Source organism: Vicugna pacos, chromosome 15 (assembly GCF_048564905.1).
Source record: "Vicugna pacos chromosome 15, VicPac4, whole genome shotgun sequence".
Lineage (NCBI taxonomy): Eukaryota > Metazoa > Chordata > Mammalia > Artiodactyla > Camelidae > Vicugna > Vicugna pacos.
Window position 1 is genome coordinate 10,121,476 of NC_133001.1, and position 21,976 is coordinate 10,143,451.

Genomic DNA, 21,976 nt, shown 5'->3' on the forward strand with positions numbered 1-21,976 from the left:
TTGAAGTCAGTATATTTTAGGCATTTACACTTGATAATTGATTATAGTATATATATTGCTAATGCATTTTTTTCCCTCTGTAGGAAGGTGCTTTTGCCCTTGTATTTAAAAGTGTTCATTTTCCTGGCCAAGCAGTTGGCACAAGGTATATATAAATTTAATAATGACTAATAATTTTATGTGTTTTGAAACTTTTGAATTGTAAGCTTATTCTCTGTACACTATAAATGGCCCTTCATTTTAAAGGCTCTGCCCATTTTTAGAGATATTTGTTTGAGTTTACAGTCATCCCTTGGTATCCATGAAGGATTGATTCCACAAACCCCCATGAATACCAAAATCCGTGTATGCTCCGGTCCCCTATATAAAATGGTATAGTATTTGCATAGAACCTATACACATCCTCCTGAACACTTTGTCATCTCTAGATTACTTACGATATCTAATACAATGTGTTATGTAGATAGTTGTAAATACAGGGCAAATGTTATGTAAATAGTTGCCAGTATGCAGCAAATACAAGTTTTGCTTTTGGAGCTTTCTGGATTTTTTTTTCCCCAAATATTTTCAATCCACAGTTGGTTGAATCTGCAGATATGGGGCCCATGCATATGGGAGGCCAACTGTTTATTTTCATATGTTCCTTCTTGTTTGTTGTTTTACCATTCTTCCGCTTAACAGAATTCCTTAACAAAACGAATACATTTTGGCATTTATAATTGGCCTTTTGTCTGTAGTGGGAAACCATTGTTACTTTGTGAATTTGGTTATTGAATATTCTGTAATTTCAAATCCAAAGCATTAACTTTATCCATATTTTTTGGAACTGTATATTCTACACAGAGTCTGAGATAATTGTATACCATCACGACTTTTGCCAGGATATTTAAGCCTAATTCTGAAGTGCTTTTTAGGACAGTGCGGAGCCCTAAGACTTGGGAGAGAGACCTGTCTGTAAAATGAAGTCAGGATGACTAGAGAGAAGGTGCTAGACACTCATATATTGTTCATATATCGAAAGAAGGGTTCCATTTAACGTTAAAAAGAGAAAACATTTCAAAATTTGTAGATACTGACAGGCATATGCAGAATAGATAAACAAGATTATACTGCATAGCACAGGGAAATATATACCAGATCTTGTGGTAGTTCACAGCAAAAAAAAAGTGACAATGAATATATGTATGTTCATGTATAACTGAAAAATTGTGCTCTACACTGAATTTAACACAACATTGCAAACTGACTATAACTCAATAAAAAAAAAGTTTAAAAAAAAAAAGGAGAAAACTTTCTAACGCATTTTTATAGGACAGGGGTCTGCAAACTTTTTCGGTAACAGGCCAGATAGTAAATATATTAGGCTTTCTGGGCCATGTCGCCTGTGTGGCAGCTACTTGCTGTTGTAATGTGAAAACAGCTGTAGGAAATGTGCAAAAGAGCAGGCATGGCTGTGTTCCAATAAAAATAGACAAACCTAGACTGTGGGTCAAAGTTTGCTGACCTCTGTTACGGAATATTTTTTAAAAATTATGTTTATGTCGTTCTTTTGTTATATCTGAAGTCGAACTTGGAGGGAGAATTTAAACATTATTTGAAGAGTGTTCCCTCATCGTATTTAAATTTTACATCATTAGTGCATTATTTATAAAAATGGTTTAATTCTGTTTAATTTTGTACTGACAGACGAGGTAGCCCTCTGTTGATTGGTGTACGAAGTGAACATAAACTGTCTACTGACCACATTCCAATACTTTACAGAACAGGTAAAAACTACTACAGCATGCCATGGGGAAAATGTGTCAATTGAGTGCAGTAGATATAAAGAATTGTTTTCCGTAAATTGAGTAAATGTAAATGTTAGATCCACTCATATATAAAGTTCTGTCTAGACATGAAAAAGATGATTTTTTGTGATTTCTCTGACAAGTAGGTTTTTTTTCTGTTGTATATCCTTAGCTAGGACTCAGATTGGATCAAAATTCACACGGTGGGGATCACAGGGAGAAAGAGGTGGGAAATGCACTCTGCATGGATGGGGAGGAATCTTATCCTCTTTTGTTTACTAATTCTTTGTTCTTGGAGTGAATGTGCTGGGCCTCTAAAAATGTGCTTATTTTATGGAGAAACATTTTGACATTATTTTTCTAATTTGCAGAATATATTTTGTCTGTCTGCTTTTGGCATAGAAAATTGCGTTTAATAATTTGTTTCTTTAAAAATCTCTGAGATTTGAGAAAACAGTTGACATTGTAAAGTTTTTTTCTTTGTTTTAAATTAAAATCATATAGAATACATTATTATAAATAAGATGCTAAAATTAGGACAAGAGCATTGTGTGCTAGGCTATTATAGATTGAACTCTGTGGTAGTTATTTGAATCATTTAGCCTGACTTTTAAATTAAAATATGTTTTAATGGTTTTTTATTTTATGCATGATATTGTTTACATTTTACTTTTAGGTTTACATTCGATATTCTTATTGGCTTTGTTTGAATTTGGAATTCTTGTTTTTTTTTTTTAAATTTGAAGTTTATCTTTTCAGCTATACAAACAGGATCATTTTATTGTTATAATTAGATTAAAAATGGTGGGCTCCTTTCATTTACTTTTTTACTAAAAGCTTTCCATGTAAAAGATACAGGGAGTGGTAAATTTAGGAAATTAAACCCCAAATTATTAATGCATAATTCTTGGTTTCTTGGAAAAATTTAGCAAAGTACTCTAAACCTATTTATCTTTAAATAGTGACTGCTTTCACTGCTTTATCTAGAGCAGAAAGTCATTTCCTTAAATAACCTTCAGTCCTGAGATGTTAGAACTCCTTATTTCCCTCCTCCCACCTCCTCTCTTTTCAGAAGAGGAACTACCAGTATGAATCTTGGATCCAGAGCAGATTTCTGTTAATAATTCTGCGTGTGTATTTACTGCTTATATGTTACCTTGCACATTACTTAGGCTACTTTTAGAAGCAATGGAAAAACACTGGCTAAAGTCCTAAGTTGGAAGAAAAATTGATCACAAGACAGATCTTTTTGAGATCAGGGCTTGTCTTTTAGTAACCCTGATTTCTCTAGCTCCTAGTTGGTAGATAATATGTGGCTTAGTAGAGTTTAAAAAGTACAGCCTTTTAAGAGGAGAGTGTAAAGGCTGTGTAAAGGGAGACACTGGACTGGCTTTCAGTTTGCTATTTTTTTCCAGGATGATAATAATTGTATTTCACTTAAATCAAAATCAGATGAGATAATCAGTGTATCCGAAGAGATTTTACAGATTCTGAGAGTCATATGGATGTCAAGTAGTAATGTTCTTTTCATTTAAATAGGCAGTGATACCTCAAGTTCTTCTAAATATTGTGATTAAATCTACCTTGTTACTTGCAGAATGAAATAACCAATATTTGGAGAAACAATATGGTAAAACTCAATCGCAGTAGGACATTTTATAAGCAAAGCTGGTTGTATTTATTTTAGAAAATGCAGGTGCTGGCCTGTCCTTTTGCTTATTGTTTTATTCACTTTTTTACATACAGTAAAGTTCAGTCTTCTTGGTGTACAATTTCATGAGTTCTGTCAAGCACAAACAGTTGTAATAACCACCTCCACGATCAAGATAAAGAACAGTTTCATTCCCTAGAAAGTTCCCTTCAGCTGCTCCTCTCTAGTCAAGCCTTGTCCCCACACCCAGCCCCTGGCAAACACTGATTTGTTTGCTCTTTCTACAGGGTTACCTTCTCTGAGATGTCATCTTATACTTATTTTTCAAAGTGTGGTATCTTTTCTGCTGTTGAACTTGGTTGGGGAGAGCTGTTTTGTTTTCATGCCTAAAACACAGCAAATAATGATGGACTTTGGAGAACTTTGGATATATGTTTCTAAGAATAATTATTACAAAGTCTTTATAGACATGGATTTTAGAGGATGGACTCAATATGAGTTTTTACAAGTATATTTATGGTCTTCTGTGGCCATTGTGTCCATTGGTTATAAGTTCTGCTATGTCCTGATCTTGGAGAAAGGTGCTTTTTTGGGTCTCTGTGACATTTATATAGTCTTAAGTTACTAGATATTTTCTACATTTGGCTAATTTGTCAAACTTCATTATGGTTTCTAGTTTTGACTGTAGTTGTGAATAAGCAAAAAGGAAAAAATACTTCTTCATCAATGGCTTGATGAATTAAATAGAGATGCCAGAATTCTAAAGTGCTAGAATTAAAAGATGTTAATCATTGCACAAGGACCATGCTTTATCCTGACTTAAATGAAATGTAAGAAAACCCAATTTTAAGGAGAGGTTCTGGGTTTATAGTTCCAGTCCTTAACAGCAGGTGCCACATGTGATACACCTTGGTCAGAGCATTATAAGTGTCTTTGTTTTATTTTTAAATCAGAATTAGTGTAGACTGCATCTTGATTTATTATGCTGACTTACTGCTAAAATCTAGAGAAGTTTTGTTATGAGATCGTAAAAATTAATTTGCCATTAGCCTCTTTTATTTTTCACTGCACAGTTCTGATATTTGTGATGTAATTTTAACGATAAGTTTAGGTATACAAACTTAATACGTATTAATTCCATGAAGCTTTGTTTAAAGTTAAATTAAGATCAGGCTATACATACATTAAAAAAAGACTTAGTGACATTATTTGCTTTTTACTTGGAAAAGCGATATTACATTAAAAAATGTATGATGTAGCACTGATCTGCCACGCTCTTTTTGATAGTTGCTCTTTCACTCTACACCCTTTGTCTGTTCTTGTTGGCTTATTGCATGGAAGTAGAGTGATCTACCTGGCACTGAAAAGTTGCTGAAATTATTTTGTGTTGCTATGATTTTTTTTAATTCATTTTGTAGAAAAGAATGTATCTTGATATACTGGCCATGGTTTTCTGCCTGTTTGCTGATTCTGTGAACTCTGTGCTCTAGGCAAAGATAAGAAAGGAAGCTGCAATCTCTCTCGTGTGGACAGCACAACTTGCCTTTTCCCTGTTGAAGAAAAAGCGGTGGAGTATTACTTTGCTTCTGATGCAAGGTGAGCTTCCTTAGCTCATTCATAGAGAATTTTAGTAAAGGTTCTCATGCTACAGGGAACCAAGAAGTCCTTTGGTATAAATCAAGTCATATTGTACAGGAGAACTTTGTTAATTAAGGATGTGAAAGTGACCTTTTTTGGAGACAGAGTTCTAGATTTTCTCAAAGTATGTAGGTCAGTTCATAGAGAAGAGGTAATAGTCCTTGAGACTTGTTCCGGTGTGTTGACTCTGAGCTTGTGTATTTTTTTCCCTCTTCTTTTAGGAGCCTTATCCCAGGTTTTTAGGGAGAAGAGATTTTAGTTGGAGAGGAGAATAGCTTAGGATCACATCAATTACAGCTTAGTTGCTACTCTGTATTGTAGTTTTAGTCCAGCTTGGACACTTTTCTTTTTAATTCAGAAGTAATTGGCAGCGGAATCACTCTGTAGGAAATAGTACTAGACTCAGATATTTTGAGAAAAAAGGCAGTGGGATGCTTAGTGGCATTTATAAATGAAATATGAGTAGTAATGAGGATAGAATGGAATCACTCAAATCGCCGACAGTTATTTGAGTCATTCATTGTGCCTGAAAGTAAGAGGATCTAAAAATGAATAACCATGCAATTTAGGACCGCAGTGGATGTGTTATCTCAGTAGGAAAACAGGCTTCACTGTTTTCTAAAATTTACAGGTGTGTAAGGTGTGTAGTCAGTGAAGTGTGTCATTAAGTAGGTTTGTTACGGAGTTGACAGTTATGGCTTAAATAAACTGAAGGTTGCAGAAGCATGTCAGCCTTTTTTCATTCACTCATACATTCACATTGAACACTCCAGCAAAGCCATGCTGGGCTTAGGAGATAGTGGTGAGTAAGAATAAAAATACTGCGTGTCCTTAAGGAGCTCTTCCTTAATGGGGGAGACAAATTTTAATCAGTCGGCACCAAGTACAGAATTCCAGCCATGACAAGAGCTACAGAGTGACTTAACCCTCCTGTGAGTACATTTCTTTGAGGGAACGATGCTTGAACTGAGGGTTAAGGAGATATTAGGAGTTAACTGGGTGAAGAGGTGGAGGAAAGAACATTCATTCTCTGCAGATGGATTGCCCCTTGGGAGTTTGGGATGGATGTGAGTGTGGCTGGAAAAGAGAGAGGAAGTTTGGTAGGAGGTGAGGCCAGAGAAAGAGGTAGGGGTCCTGGTGAAGGCATCTTGCTGTTGAGCGGTTTGTTGGGCGAGGGAGAAGTCTTGCTTAGATGTCCATTTGGGAAGAAATGGGGAGGTTGGAGGGAGTGTGGCTGGAAGGTAGGAGGTTCTGCAGTCATCCAGCCAGGAGCTGATGGTAGCTTGAGCCGCTTTGTGGTGGTGGACATCGAAGCTCTGGGAAACATTTAGGAGTTATAACTGGGGGACTTAGTGATAGGTGGAAGGAGGAGGAAATAGCCACACTTTCTGATCTGATCTGATCTAAGTTGGTTTTGGTTGCCACACACAGCACCTTTTCTACACTGTCCACAGTGACCACCCTTCTCCTTCATTCCCCTGTAGGGAACAGCATTGGTAACCAGAACGTTACCAGAGATACTGCAGGTTGATGGAGTTTGTGTTTAAATGTGGTGCTTTTGTCCTAATGATAGTTATATTTATAATCATCATCCTTGATTACTGATCGCACTGTCTCCTTGAACATCCGGTAGTGCTGTCATAGAGCACACCAATCGCGTCATCTTTCTTGAAGATGACGACGTTGCAGCGGTGGTGGACGGCCGTCTCTCTATCCATCGAATTAAGCGGACTGCAGGAGACCACCCCGGACGAGCTGTGCAAACCCTCCAGATGGAACTTCAGCAGATCATGAAAGGTGACCGTTTTTGTCATATTATAGCTTGGCGTCCTTCCTGTCTTAGTGAAGGAATCTGATAACAATGTGAGCAAACCCTTCCACCTGATCAGTGAAGGGATAACCTCCGAAAACATAGCTGCTGGTTGACATGACTTCCCCTTCAAACTTGTTCATGGTGAGTTGTTTCTAACATTAAAAAGAAATTGATTATTTAAATAGTACTTGATATTTTTAAGATACTTTGTAAACATAGTTTGTGTTCTGTTCTTTATTCCTCTCTCCTTCTCTCTGTGCTTCAGTTTTCTCGTGTGTGAAATGGGGATAGTGGGACTCACTTCACAAGGTTGTCTGGGGACTAAGCCCTTAGGACAGTGCCCGATGTGCTTAGTGAGCCCGACGTGAAGTTTGCTGCTGTTAACTGTTCTGATACTGTGATTGTGGTTTTTATTTTCCGTTCTGACGGGATTGTGGTGAAAATCAAGCCACATTTATTGCATAACAGCTATATGTCAGGTCTTTACTACACTGCAATGCTATGAAATGGCTGCTATTCTACATTATTCTACAGATTAAGGAATTTCCCCAGAGCCACTTAGCTAGTAAGCGATAGAACGGTGATTGGAACCTAGATCTGATCTAAAATGTAAGCCTGTCCCACTGCCCTGTTTTGCTGTAGCTGCATATTTGAGGTATGAAGTTAATGAAAGTGTTTTTCCTCCTTCCTTGCTCAGTTTTCTTCACATGCGGTAAAATACCGTATATGAATATTGTTCTCTATCGCATGACCTTTTGTTTCATTTCTTTTACTAAGATTCTGTTAAAGGAGAAAGACTTAGTTGTGTACAAATTTCTTATCCTTTGGATTTTTTTTTTGTTTTAATGATACAATTTTTATTACTTTAGGCAACTTCAGTTCATTCATGCAGAAGGAGATTTTTGAGCAGCCAGAGTCAGTGGTGAACACAATGAGAGGAAGAGTCAACTTTGATGACTACACTGGTAATTACATAAGTTATTTTATTGCTTCAGAGTCTTCTGTGGGGGTTGGCATCGACAGCCTGCAAGTTCATTGTGCTTTACAGCCTTAGAACCACTCCACTGCAAGCCATCAGAGGAGTCCAGTCCTCTTTTAAAAATCCTTCAGTGTATGGTTCTACTGATACGAGGTGCATTGGGTTAGTGAGATTGATAAATCCAGAAAGTAGATGATGGGTTACCAAGGGCTGGGGAGAGGCGGGGAGTGGAGAGTCGGTGTTTAGTGGGTACAGAGTTTAAGCTTGGGATGATGAAAAAGTTCTGGGATGGATGGTGGGGATGGTTGCACAACCATATGAATGCGCTTCATGCCACTGATTTGTACACTTAAAAATAGTTAAAATGCTGAATTTTATGTTATGTTTATTTTACCACAGTGAAAAATAAGGGAATAATAAGTAATGGTTGCCAGGAACTGAGGGGATGGGGGTAATGGAGAGTGTGTGACTGCTAATGGGTATGGAGTTTTTTGGGGAGTTAATGAAAATCTTCAATTTGATAGTGGTGATGGTTGCACAACTCTGAATGTACTAAACACCACTGATTGTACGCTTTAAAAGGGTGAATTTTATGGTCTGTGAATATTAATAAACTGGTTATGAAAAATATAAAAAATGACTGGAAAGTCACATTTGAAAGTTGTCAGTTATGGGAATATTAGGGTAATTTTCCTGGAAAAAAGCCCTTTAGTGTACCACTTAAAACATTTAACATCTTTTCAGTTCAAAAATCCTTTACTGGGCGCCTGCTGTGTACCAGGGACTGTCCTGAGAGCCGTGGATTCTCAGAGGAATGAGACCCGGTCCGCTTGCTGGCCAGCTTACTTGTATCTCTGCAGCCTAGCTTTTCTCTCCCAGTTTATAAATGAGTAAAGTGTGAACTTCCCAGAGGTTTTCCAGGTGTTGGCCTAAAGTCTTATGGAATAATCTGTCCCTTCCTGCATGTTTAAGGTAGGGGTGAGAGTGCAGCTCTGGTCTTACTCCTGGAAATTTTCGTTAGACCTTGTGTTGCAGGAGTTTTTGCACTTGCTGAGATGAGCTTGAGATTGACTGCCTGTGGTCATAGGACGTCCATAAACTGTTGATTGCTGAATGAGATTTTCACAACACTCCTGTTTTGTCATGACCAGTTAAATAAACAGTTCAGCAAACAAGCTTTGAGCTAAGCTTCTCAGTGTTAGGAATTAGTTTTTGATGTGAAATCTTTTCCTGAATCTGTGTTATTTAAACAATATTAAGTGCCTTTTCCTTTGTGCCACGTTCTGCTGATAGAGAATAATTTCTCTGAATAAGTGCTGTTTTTGTGTACTTTTCTGAGTGGCAGCACACTCTTTCTCAGGAGGAGAGGTTTGTTGAAGGCTGAATCATGAATTGAACATCTGTGTGCGGAGAACCATGCAGAACGTATCAGGGACTGTGGGAAAGTTACCTCTGCTGTGGTCTCCTCCTTGAGGTTCTTTGAAGAGGAATGCATATATAATTAACTGTTTAAAGAAAGATAAACTATGATAAATGGCATTAGAAACACAGTTTAATGTTGAAATGTTTCAAGTTTAATGTTGAATTTAGAGAAAGTAGAGGGTGAATCTGTTTGTGGGCAGGGGCTTTGGGGGCCAGAGATGGTTCCGTGAAGTAGGCGAGTGTGGGTTTAAAGGCTTTGAACGATTTGAATAGGTGAAGATAAAGATGGGGGCATTGCAACTGGGTGGAACACATTTGCTAAGGGAAGATAGTGGAAAACCATCAGAAATTTATTTGTGGAATAACACGCAGTCCAGTTTGTCTGCCACATCTAGTACTTCAAAAGGAGTAGAGAGCAGTAAGTCTAGGAAAGAAGGTCGGAGGAACTACCAAGGAGAGCTTTGGATGCATTCTTTTGGGTATGAGGGGGACCTCCGTTTGTAGAAATTGCACAGCTATTAGGAGACTTAGGAGCCAGGGGTGATCATACCTTTACCAAGGTGACCTGGGTGCTGGTCTCCTGTATGCGCTGAAGGAGCAAGAGGCTGAGCTGCAGTTGCCAGTTAGGATGTTGTCCCGTCTGGGGTAAAGCAGTGGGAAGGGGAGGGAAACGGGGATCAGGGAAGAAACAGGAGCACTCTGCAGCAGGACCTGCATCTGCCTGGGCTGGGGAGAGGGGGTGTTGAAGACGGTTGAGCTGGAAGAACTGGGAGAGTAGCAGTAAATGGGACGGAAATAAGATTAGGAAAAAGGTTTGTTTTCTAAGGGAAGGGAATGAGATAAACTTTGAGAAGTCATGATTTTACAACTTTTATCTGTGGTATGTGTTCCTCATAAAAGTCCTGTAATATAAACAGGATAGCCGTTACCCTTTTTTCATTGTTAAGATAAGGAAATCAGACTCTGTCTGTATGAACGTCTTGCCAAAGGTCACGCTGCTAGTCCTTTTCAGAGCCAGACTAGCTCCCGTGTTCAGTGCTGTCCCGAGAGTGCTGCAGCCCGCCCCTGTCCTCCAGGCACTCCGGCTGCTGCCGTCAGTACCAGCCTAGCTTCTCAGAAGTAGGCTTCTCTCGAAAGCATCCGTTCAGACCATGGGTGACTCCTTCCAGAGCTGTCCCAGACGCCCCTCAGTCAGCACGCAGTTTGCTTGGACCAGTGTTAGGGAAACACTTGTGACTGTCTGATCTCAGCATCTTGCCTCCTGTCATTCTTGGTCATCATTTGAAACACAAGTCCCTCTGATCGTCCGACTGCTTTATACTTAGTCATCTCCAAACCGGTTTGCCTTCGCATGACTCCCCCCTCTCCCTTGTGGTTTCCTTTCTTCCCACATCTTTTCAACCCATGCTGAGGCCCGTGGGAAAACACTGTAGGCAGAGGTACATGAAAAGGAGCAGCCAGAGGGCCAGGCCAGTCTGGCTGCAGTGGCCTGGGTGAGAGGGGACGTGCTGGGAGATGCGGTCAGAGCGGAGCAGGAGACAGGGCGTGTGGCCACTCAAAGGCCATAGTGAGGAGTTTGGACTTCATTTCAGTTATTTGGGAAGCTGGTGAAGCTTTTCATGTTTTATTTTCCATTTTACTAATTTCTTAAAATAGAGAAATATCACAATACCCTCTCAGTATTGAAATTTAAAAGGAAAAGCATAAAAATTACTCAAAAATATAAAAGCAAGTCATAGAGCTTGGTTCCATATTATCACTGGTTCAGGTAGGAAAGAGTCGGGGAGGTGAAGAGTGGGGGCAGAGCAGACGGACGGACGGACGACGTGTCGGACGCAGGAAGATGCTGCCTCGGGTGTCCGTCAGCTGTGCGCTGAGCTGTCTGGTGGCTGCGCTGCCTGGGGCAGTATAATCACTTGGCAGCGGCTCAGAGTGTTAGTTGACTAATTGAATGACTGTTGGATGAAAGTTTCTCACAGGTAGGAAACTAGCCTTGTATAGCAGGGTCTGCGGACAAGGCACCGGAGAAGAACGCATACGTGGCTGTAGAGACAGAAAAAGAAAGCGGACAGACCCGTTAGCGGGTTTTGAGGTCAGAGTTGTGTTTTTAAAGAATCCCTCTAGAAAGTTATTCTGGCTGTGTGTGGAGAACAGGCTCCCGGAGGAGGAGAGCAGAGTCGGGAGAACGTGGCTGTCGTCCGGGGAGGGCTGCCGGCTCGGGTGGTGACGTTAGAGGTGCAGCCTGGCGGGGGGCTCACGGGACTTGCTCGCGCCCTGGTCGTGGAGCAGTCGCGGGACGTTGATGAATGCGGGTGGCGTTTGCTGAGACAGGAAAGACTGAGAGGAGAGTGGTTTGTATCGTGGTCGGAGTGCTGTTCTGGGTTCATAATGAAAATGGACATAACTAAAATGATTTTTTTTACCCAGGCAGACTTAACGGAGATATAATTAGATTTAATAAAACTGACCATTCTTAGTGCACAATTCAGTGAGTCTGGGCAAACTTCCGCAACATGGTCATAATCCTGAATAACCTGCAGTCCAGACCCAGCACAGGTCCTTCACGCTAGGGATCTCCTCATGCCCCTTTGTAGTCAGCCCTTTCCCCACATCCGCCAGCAGCATCTGCTGGTCTACCGTCTGTGTCCCTATAGTTTTGCCTTTAAGATAACTTTTAATCTAAAGGGAATGTGAAAACTACCAAACAAGGTAGAGTGTGGTAAGTACTGTAGTTGTGTGGGCATGCTGAGGGGAGTGGGGAGGAAGGTTAATTACAAGTTTGGGGTGGACAGTTATGTTGTGAGTTAATTTAATTTACTTTTCAAAACTAGAGAGAACTATGCTTCTTAAGAGGAATATGAATTCTTTAAAAAAGCCGTGTTGTTACCCAGATTGGCAGTGGACGTGCGTGAAAGTGATTGCCTACTTCATGTGGTTCTTTCCTAAATAGTTACAGACACACACTTTTATTTCAGTGAATTTGGGCGGTTTGAAGGATCACATTAAGGAGATCCAGAGGTGTCGGCGTTTGATTCTTATTGCTTGTGGAACAAGTTACCATGCTGGTGTAGCAGTAAGTGGCTTCTTAAAATTTTAATTGTGTTATGTTGGGTATTAGAAGATCTCTGCAGACCAGTGGTATCTCAGCAACACACCATGTAAAACTGTTTTGTTAAAACATCCCGTTTTCTTTTCATATAGTGATGACAAAAATCAAGACGATGTGGGGGAGAAATTTTAATAGCTACTTGGAATTATTTATCAATGGGTGATCCGCTTTAGAAGGACCTTTAGATATGCAGGTAGAGCACTGCAGCTGACTTCATGAAAGGCTAAGACTGGACAGTTGTCGTGCGATCCCGGCCTGGTGGTCCCGAGTGCACGGCTGCTTCTGATGGAGCGGTCACGGGGGTTTGTGGATCGTTGTTCACTTGCCCCAGACAAATGGCTGCGTGAACCTCAACAGGATTTTACTTGGTGGGCACATTTGTTCTTTAAATTGTTTTTTTGGAAGCTGAAATTCTGTATCAAAGACATACATTGATTGTCAGTATAGACGCATAGGAAGATGACAGTCTTTATTCCAGTAACTCAGAAGCACATCTGGTTTCCTTGCAAGAGACAGGTTGTGGGCTGTTGATGTCAACTTCTGTAAGTACAGAAGACCTGGACACACTCGGTTTTTACTTTAAGGATTGATTTCCAAAGTTCATGAAAGTCATTTTTTTTTATTTGCTGGGGCATAAATATTAATTATCTACCGTTGTGGGAGCCATTCATTTGCCTGGTTGAGTGAAACCAGCTGGTCACCCAGCACTTGCTTCTCCATAGGCTTTGTTCCCCCTTTTCCTTCCCCTGCACCCACCTCGCCCCCAATCACATGACCCTAAAAAGGAAAGTTTGTGCAGTTTTGAAGGGAAGAGTTGTAAGAAAGTGATTGTTTTGAGCATGGGTAAAAAAGAATGAATTAAAGACATTAATGAAAATTAAGGGATTGGGTAATTCAGTGGTGGCTTAGATCTCTTATTGGATGAGCCCTCTATTCAAAAATAAAAAAAATTTGATTAAATGTTTCATCTAATGCTAAGCCTGAACTGTAGGGCATAAATTATTATGCTGTGTTAGAATTCTCTAATTTGAGGAGACTTATGTAAGAGTTTTGTTTTGTTTTTTTGGTGGGTGCTAACTTAGAACAGTGCTTTTTCCCCTTCTCAAAAATTTTTTTATGTGTGGGTGTATTTGCTTATAAGAATACACACATTGATTGTCTAAAGAGACTTGTGCTGAGATGTTAATGGTGCTTATCTGCTGGGTGGAGGGATTTTGGCTATTTTTTCATGCTTTAATCTGTAGTTTTTATTTTCCAACAATGCATATGTATCATTTTTATAATCAGGAGAAGTAAAAACTACACATTGAGTCTGAAGTAGTTCAGTGAAAAACTATTGGAAGTATAGGTTGTATGACCAAGTCATCTTTTCTCTGCAGACACGTCAAGTTCTTGAAGAGTTGACCGAGTTGCCTGTTATGGTGGAGCTAGCCAGTGATTTCCTGGACAGAAACACACCAGTTTTTCGAGATGATGTTTGCTTTTTCATTAGTCAGTCAGGTAACCTGCTAATTTTAAGGACTTCCGGAAAAGGAAAGTCACTCTGACAATTATAGCATGCATTGGCAAAACCCATATTTAAAGATAAACTAGGGACGTGGGGGGTACAAAGGCAGAGTGCATGCTTGGCGTGCATGAAGTCCTGGGTTCGATCCCAGTACCTCCTTTAAGGGGGGAGAAAAAGAAGAACTGGTATTGCAGGTGACTTGAGAAATACAGGTTTATTTTGATTTTATGGAATTCTGAATGAGTTAATAAAATTAACACATTTTATACCCAGAAGAGCTGAGTTTTCAAAGACAGGGAAAGGAGAGCCTAAGAAGTAGGATCCTGTAATTAAAAATTTTACAAATTTATTATTTTAAATGCATGTTTTAAAACAAATGAGGGGAAAGTGGGGGAGGGATAAATTGGGAATTTGGGATTAACAGGTACCCACAACTACATATAAAATAGATAAACAACAAGGCCCTGCTGTATAGCACAGGGAACTGTACTCAGTATCTGTAATAACCTATCTGGAAGAATTGGAAAAGGTATATGTGTAACTGAATCACTTTGATGTACACCTGAAACACTGTAAATCAACTACACTTCAATTAAAAAAAACTGAATGATATAGGTGAAAGTGTAGTCAATTTTCTGTTCCAGCATCTAAGAAACAGCATGTGTTGACTGCTCTGTGTGTTACTTTTGTCTCCCTTTTTACACAGGTGAGACAGCAGATACCCTGATGGGTCTTCGATACTGTAAGGAGAGAGGAGCTCTAACCGTGGGGATCACGAACACGGTCGGCAGCTCCATATCAAGAGAGACCGACTGTGGAGTTCACATCAATGCCGGGCCTGAGATTGGCGTGGCCAGCACAAAGGTAAATTCTTGACTTAGTTCTCATGTGATTATTTAATCACTGTGTTGATGAAACAGACTAATCTGTATATTTCATTTGTTAGCACTAACAGTATTCATGTAGTTTACTAATCATTACGATTATCTTAAGACTTAAGGGTCAATAACAGATGAAACACTTGATGTCCCCTTCCACACCCTCATCCTAAGAGTGTAAAAGAGACAAATGTACCTAATGTAAGTCCACTTAGGAACGATCTCTGCTGGCTCTCCCCATTCATCACTTACATTCCTCTTGCCACATGGGGTGGGACTCGTGGGAAGTATAACGTCCTCTTCTTTGATTAAGTACAGTCGGGAGTTAAAAAACAACAGAGTAGAAACATCCCATTTAATTGTAATGATTTTGTCAGTTTCATTTACGTAGTTACACTTTCCTAATAAATGTGCCAGAAGATGCACAGCTACCTTTGAAAGTCTGTAAGGAAGAGTGTGCTTTTGGTAACAAATTTGGTGACTTGAAAGAATCAAAGTGAGTATTATATGACAGTATCTGTTTCTCCTTAGACATTCATCTGTGGAGATTTAAAAGCACCTTAAAAAAACAAGACAAAAATAAAAACACCTTCTTTTTTTTTAAGGTCTAGTGAGACTGCTTTGCTCTTTGAATCTGGGGCACACATAAGGTAGTACTAGTAATAAAAATAGGAGGCTTAGAAAGCTGTGTAACTGCAAAAGATGTCTCTCTGCAAGTATATTACTCTTTATGATTTCAAAATTTCAGTTTCTTATGTATTTTTCTGCTGAAATTAATATTTCTTGCTGATTATTTAATAAGCTGCTTAGATGTTGAAGGCTTTGAGTTTAATTAAAGATGTGTGGACGATGATGTTAACATACAAGACCGCATTTGGTTTTTTTTTTTTCCTTTTAAAGAACCTCGTGGAGAACTTCTTTGTGGAGAAGTTATAATTCCCACGTAAAAACTCTGAGTTAGGTTTTTGGTTTTTGGTTACTTTGATATTGCTAACACTATAATTTAGAGAAAGCTGAATCCTGAATTTTCTCCATGTGGTAATTAAAACACATAAGATACTTGTGCATGGGTTTCCATTCTGTGCCTGAATCAATAACCAGCCTCTCTCAGGAGCAGCGAGTGGATTCTTGGAACAGCGTCCAGACAGACAGTTTTGATCAGGGCTTAGAATCCCAGGTCCTTCATTCAAACACATTTGAAACAAGGGCTTCCCAGCGTGTCATGTGTGGGACATGGAATCACACCGCACTGAACGGACGCTGTTGATTTACCTGTTTTTTGGTGGGGGGAGGTAATTAGGTTAGTTTGTTTTTGTTTGTTTGTTTAAATTGAGGTACTGGGAATTGAACCCAGGACCTCGTGTATGCTAAACACGCACTCTGCCACTGAGCTACACCCTCCCCTTGTTGACTTACCTTTTCACTGAATCTTTCTTGAACTGTGAGCTGCCAGGGGAAATACAGTTTTTTTGAATTCTAATTAGTTCATTCATGAAAACGTAAATTTTCCTCAGTGTTTTATTATAATTTTCAAACATACAGCAGAGTTAAAAGAATTTTCCATTAACCACCATATACCCATCACCTAGATTCTGCCAGTAACCCTTTTTTTTGCAGCTTTACTGAGGTATAATTTTCATACCATAGCACTCACAATTTGAAGTGTAGTTTTAGTCAATTTGGCTGTGTGACTGTCACCACAGTCCAACTTTAGAAGACTGAATCTCCTGAAAAAGCTCCTCCGTGCCCCTTTGCAGTCAGTCCCCACTCCTGCCCCTCAGCCTCGGCTTCAGGCAACTGCTTTGCTTTCTCTTGCTGCATTATTTCATTTTCTAGAAATTTCTTAAGGATACAGCTATATAATGCATGCTTTTGTATCTGGCTTCTATTTAACATGAGGTTCTTAAATTTATGTTGTTATTTATATAAGTAGTTCCTTTTTTTTTTGCATGCCCTTTAAAAAAAATCTTTTTGTTTTGAAATAACTGTAGATTTATGGGAAGTTGCAAAGATAGTAAAGAAGTCCATATACTCTTCACTCAGTTTCCCCCAGTGGTTACATCTTGTTTAAGAAAATAAGCATCGTTTTATTATATATACTTTAATTTCTTTAAAAAAATGACTCCCTGAAAATTTTTAGTATTATGGTAGTTTAGTCTTACTTTAATTTTTCTTCTATTCTAATTTTGTTTTCTTCAGCTGCCTTAGAAATTCTGGGCTTGGAGTTATTTAAAAGTTTGGGATGTTTAGTTATAGACCATTTATGAATGGCAAATAGAAGTTTATATGTTGACGGGTGATGAAAGAAGTTCATCTTTGGCTCCGCGATGGAGCTAACACAAGAACTCTGTGATCTTGATTACAAATTCCCAACTTTGCTAGGAAAACTGTCAGGGTTAGAGAGGTATTACTAACTTTCTCATAATATCAGACCATCGGCAGTTTGATATTTCTGTGGGAATCAATGGGGATAAATGTGCAGATTCAGCAATTCTGTATGTTATTGCAGGTGTTTAGAATTTCACCACAGTACTGACTTTTGTTGATTTTTAAGAATAAACCAATATAATTTTATTTTTGGCTGAATAAAAAGTAAAAACCAAGTTGAAAAGTTCAGAGTCAACATTTTCCTGGTAAATTCTTTCAAACCTCAGTAATTCTCAGTGTGAGATGTAGCTTATTTTTCTCATAATTGGTTTCCTGATATGTGTTGATGAAATGAAGAACATGAAATTGTAAATTAAGCTTAATGCAATAGAAAAATGTGTGTATTAAAGTTACTCTGTTTAATATTTGTACTTAAAAACCCGCATTCAGGTGTTCTAGGTCCAAACAAAGAAACATATTCTGTAGAATAACATTTTTAGTTATGGGTTGGAGGAACGGGAATGTTCATTATCCTGAACAATTTGAATTGGGAACGGTTTAGGTAACCCAGGAGTCCAAGATACTGGGTCTTGGTAGTATATTCTGTGGTTAGTTAGTTGATTGAAAAGTGAACTTTAGTAGGAAGAAGTTGGACAGAATCTTTAGTCTTGCAACATAAGTTCCATCCAAGAACTGAGACTACAGGAAATGTCACAAACCAGTAGAGAGAGAGAGGGTGGGGCGAAATGGAGGGAAGATTGAAGATTGTGTATTTATAAAAATAAAAACAGAAGTTAACACCTTGCACTAAAATTAGTTTCAGGTGGACTAAAAATGTGAAAAAAAATCAAAAAGGGACAATGAAAACAACAGAATTAAGAAACTTTAATAAATACTTACCTGATGTTAGGATGGAAGGACTAAGTTTAAAAGTACGTACTGTATAAAAGTTAAAAAAATAAATAAAACTTCTGTGTCAGTGAGCACCATTATAAACGTTTAACCTAAACCAGAAAAATGTATTTGAGCAATAGAGACCTTCTTAAGACCGACATTAAAGAAAACAGACCCAAGTGGAAAAACAAGAATAATGAAATTAACTTTCAAAAGAGGAAAAGCATAAATGGCTAACAAACATGAAAAAATCTTAGGCTTTTGGATTCAAGATACGTTTGGTGAAGTAGTAGTGAGAGTCCACTGTCCAGCAGTCTAATGGTAAAAATTTGTTAAAAGGATCATTCTCAGTATTGCAAAGAATGTGGTAAAGTAGGCATTCTCACATCTGTAAGAGGCTACCGGGAATGAAAATGGTCTTGGCAGTGCGACTGCAAGCCTTAAAATATTCGCACTACTATAGCCTGGGAAAATAAGTGTCTTTTAGTTCAGGCTTTCATTAATAAAAAGTTTGTTTTGAGCCTGTATGTTAGGCATGATGCTAAATGCTTTATGTTTGTTTCATTTAATTCTCATAATTATCTTCTAAGTGTTATGTGTCTTTAAGAGATGGGCTGCGTGAAGCCCAAAAGATGAACAAACTTCTCAAGGTTATTCCACACTCGTAGACGAGGTAGAGAGCAGGCTGTCCTGGGAAAGTGCTTGTGATGTCAATTAAGAATAAAAGCAACCTATCAAACTACACCTACTAATAATTTTCTCAACAATATAAAGAAGAAAACAAAGTTAAGTTTTCACAGATGCTATTAATATAATTATTCCTATTAATTAACAAGACTGAGGATTATTCTTATTTCTATTTACTTTCCTACAGTTGAACTTTAAAAAATTTCTTAGCCAGACTTAAAAAAAAAAAAAAAGGTGGGGGTGAGAACAGACAGTAGGCAGAAGTGAAAAATCAAAAAGAAAGTTTAAAGAAAACCCGACAAAACCAGTGCAAGTACCTCAAAGAGAGGCGTTCAAACCCTTGATTTTGACTTACATCCAAACCTTAACAGATTTACTCTCTGCTCACCTTCCTTTAGCTTGTTGCTCTTTTTCCCATTCTTGAGGGTTTTAGGGATTTCATAAGCAGTCATTACAGGAAACTTAACATTTTGTATCTGGAAGTAAAGGTGAAATCGTTTGTTCAGACTCAGAAAAAGAGATCCTAAAGCGTGGATTTCCTAAAGCGTGGTTCAGTTGGCTGTTGCTAATGCTGTTTTTTTTTTTCTTTAAATAGAGACTTTAAAAACCAATAGGAATTTCTTGTTTATTTTCATCTTTTTTTAAATTAAAAGCTCCAAGTTCTTCAAATGCAACTGCAGCTAATTGGTCTGTCCTTTTGTGGTGTTTCAGGCATATACCAGCCAGTTTGTGTCCCTCGTGATGTTTGCCCTCATGATGTGTGACGACAGGATCTCCATGCAGGAGAGACGCAAAGAGATCATGCTTGGCCTGAAGCGGCTGCCTGGTACGAGGACGCTCACGTTCTGTCCTTTCCTTGTCCGAGGAAGTGGGAGACGGGTGAAATTCTCCTCTCACCCTCACGGCTGTGGCCTGTACCTATTTAGTCAGTAAGATCTTTCCATGTTCCTCCTGTGCATCTGAAAACCCCTCACTGATAGCACAGAAGACTAGAAACGTTGGTCTTGTATCAGTGGCTACCAATATATTGCCGTTGTTATCATTATTATATCCGTCTAGTTTATTGTCCTTTTTTCATAGATTGTGCTATTATCCTTAACAGATTTGATTAAGGAAGTCTTGAGCATGGATGATGAAATTCAGAAACTGGCAACAGAGCTGTATCATCAGAAGTCGGTCTTGATAATGGGACGTGGCTATCATTACGCTACTTGTCTTGAAGGGGCCCTAGTAAGTCTCAGAATTTCAGTCTGTTACCTGGGACACAGTTGGGTGGAGCTTCTGAAAGTGCCTTTGTGTTTATGCGTTCTGATTTCTTTACCTTGAGAAAGTGTAACAGAATACATACTCTAAATATAAAAATCAAGAAGGGTGCATTTTAGCATGATAACTTGGGTTGAGCAAGTAACTTGGGTTAATTTTTTTTTTCCAAATACGAATAAAATAAATTTTAAATTCTTCAGGTGTGAGATTTAATTGGGGTCAAACATGAAGCAAGTAGGAAAAAGTGAAAGATACGAGTACATTTGTGATAATCTAAAATCTTCAAAAAGTCCTTGTGAAGTTCTAAAACTTCCAGTTACTTGTTAATGTTATAAAAATAATGATCTGTTAACCTGTTAGCTATGTTTGCGCATCGGTGGTCCTTTAATGCTTTTGGATAAGTAGACAGGGACTTCAGATAGCAGATGTTTTGTGTAATATTTACTTAAGAATGGGAAAAACAGACTGAAGGCTAATCTAGTTCTTTCCTGTTAGAAAATCAAAGAAATCACGTACATGCACTCTGAAGGCATCCTCGCTGGTGAGCTGAAACACGGCCCCCTGGCTTTGGTGGATAAGTTGATGCCTGTCATCATGATCATCATGAGAGACCACACGTACGCCAAGTGTCAGAATGCCCTTCAGCAGGTGGTTGCTAGGCAGGTAAGCCAGGGGCTGCTGTGAGGACACCTTGGGGGTCTAAGAGCTGGGTCACTAAAGCTTATTTGAATTTTATGACATTTAAAGTGGTAGACCAGTGCCCAGCAGATGGCTTTCAAAACTTGCTTAGGTTTACATGGAATAATCTGAGGAGATACTCAAGAGTTTTGATAGGACCCAGCTCATAGATCTCGTAAGACACAGAACCAGGACCCAAACTGAGGTCTTGGTCTCCAAATCCTGTCTTCTTTCACTGGGCTATGCTGCTCTCTTTTAATTTAATATTCTTAAATGTGTATTTCAGGAGGAACTAGATTTTACACTAATATTACGAGTACTGTGCTTAACTGAGTTTTCTTCAGATCACTTGGCTTTGTATATAAATCCCCAAAGATACTAATCTCTAGTCGCAACGTAGTGGTTACAGACTTGGGCTTCGAAGGCAGGTAGTTTTAGATTCCTGTACCGAGCCTGGTATTTCTTAGTTGTGTGAGTTTAAACAAAGCACTGAGTCCCTCAGAGCTCCTCTTTGCTCGACTGTGAGTGAGACTTAACCATGTGGGATTGTGAGTTTAAATGAGCCTGTGTCAGTGAGGCCAGATGCTAATTGTGCAGAGCAAGATTTGCACGCTCATGTGCTGCAGCCTTGCCTCTGCTTAACCAGCGCTTCTGTGTGTGTGGTTTTCTTTCCCAGGGACGGCCAGTGGTGATCTGTGATAAGGAAGATACGGAGACCATCAAGAACACGAAAAGAACAATCAAGGTGCCCCACTCGGTGGACTGCCTGCAGGGCATTCTCAGCGTGATCCCCTTACAGTTACTGGCCTTCCACCTGGCGGTGCTGCGAGGCTATGATGTAAGTGAGGGATCTTGGGCTGGCTCTCCCCCTGGTACATTCTGGTAGTTTCCTTCTAAATTCTTAGCAGTAGAACTTGAGAAATCCATGGTAGGTGTCTGTCATCTGTGATATTTGCACGGCCCAGTCTGTAGGTTACACCCTACCATTTTCATACCCATAGAACTTGAAGGGATCTTGAATGTCACCTCCATGATTGGAGGTCACCTCATTGGGGAATCTCCACCTGTTTTCTCTCTGTGTTTCTTGGTGGGGTAGCTATTGGACGTTCTTCGTTTGGGACTGTCACACATTGTAGGATTCTCAGCATTCATGGTCCCCCATTCATTGTGACAACAACCAACGTGATAATCAGAACATCCTGCTCTTATCCATTTCTGGTGTCCCCTGAGAGGGCTGCCACCTCATAGAGGACCACAGGAGTTCTTTGTGTGCTCAAATGGCTCCTTTGGAATTCTTTTTCCT

The 21,976-nt window shown here is 39.2% G+C and overlaps 1 protein-coding gene across 4 annotated transcripts in view; it reads left to right on the top strand.

Moving 5' to 3' along the window:
• GFPT1 (glutamine--fructose-6-phosphate transaminase 1) overlaps positions 1-21,976 on the top strand; it is a 51,596-nt gene that overhangs the window by 23,109 nt on the left and 6,511 nt on the right. For all 4 annotated transcript variants that reach the window (XM_072937605.1, XM_072937606.1, XM_072937607.1 and 1 more), the window contains 12 exons: positions 84-145; positions 1,687-1,766; positions 4,929-5,034; positions 6,710-6,873; positions 7,759-7,854; positions 12,266-12,363; positions 13,779-13,899; positions 14,613-14,770; positions 19,444-19,558; positions 19,835-19,962; positions 20,491-20,658; positions 21,350-21,511. In XM_072937605.1, the coding sequence (XP_072793706.1) occupies positions 84-145; positions 1,687-1,766; positions 4,929-5,034; positions 6,710-6,873; positions 7,759-7,854; positions 12,266-12,363; positions 13,779-13,899; positions 14,613-14,770; positions 19,444-19,558; positions 19,835-19,962; positions 20,491-20,658; positions 21,350-21,511 (1,458 nt within the window). The remainder of the gene's footprint in view (positions 1-83; positions 146-1,686; positions 1,767-4,928; positions 5,035-6,709; positions 6,874-7,758; positions 7,855-12,265; positions 12,364-13,778; positions 13,900-14,612; positions 14,771-19,443; positions 19,559-19,834; positions 19,963-20,490; positions 20,659-21,349; positions 21,512-21,976) is intronic.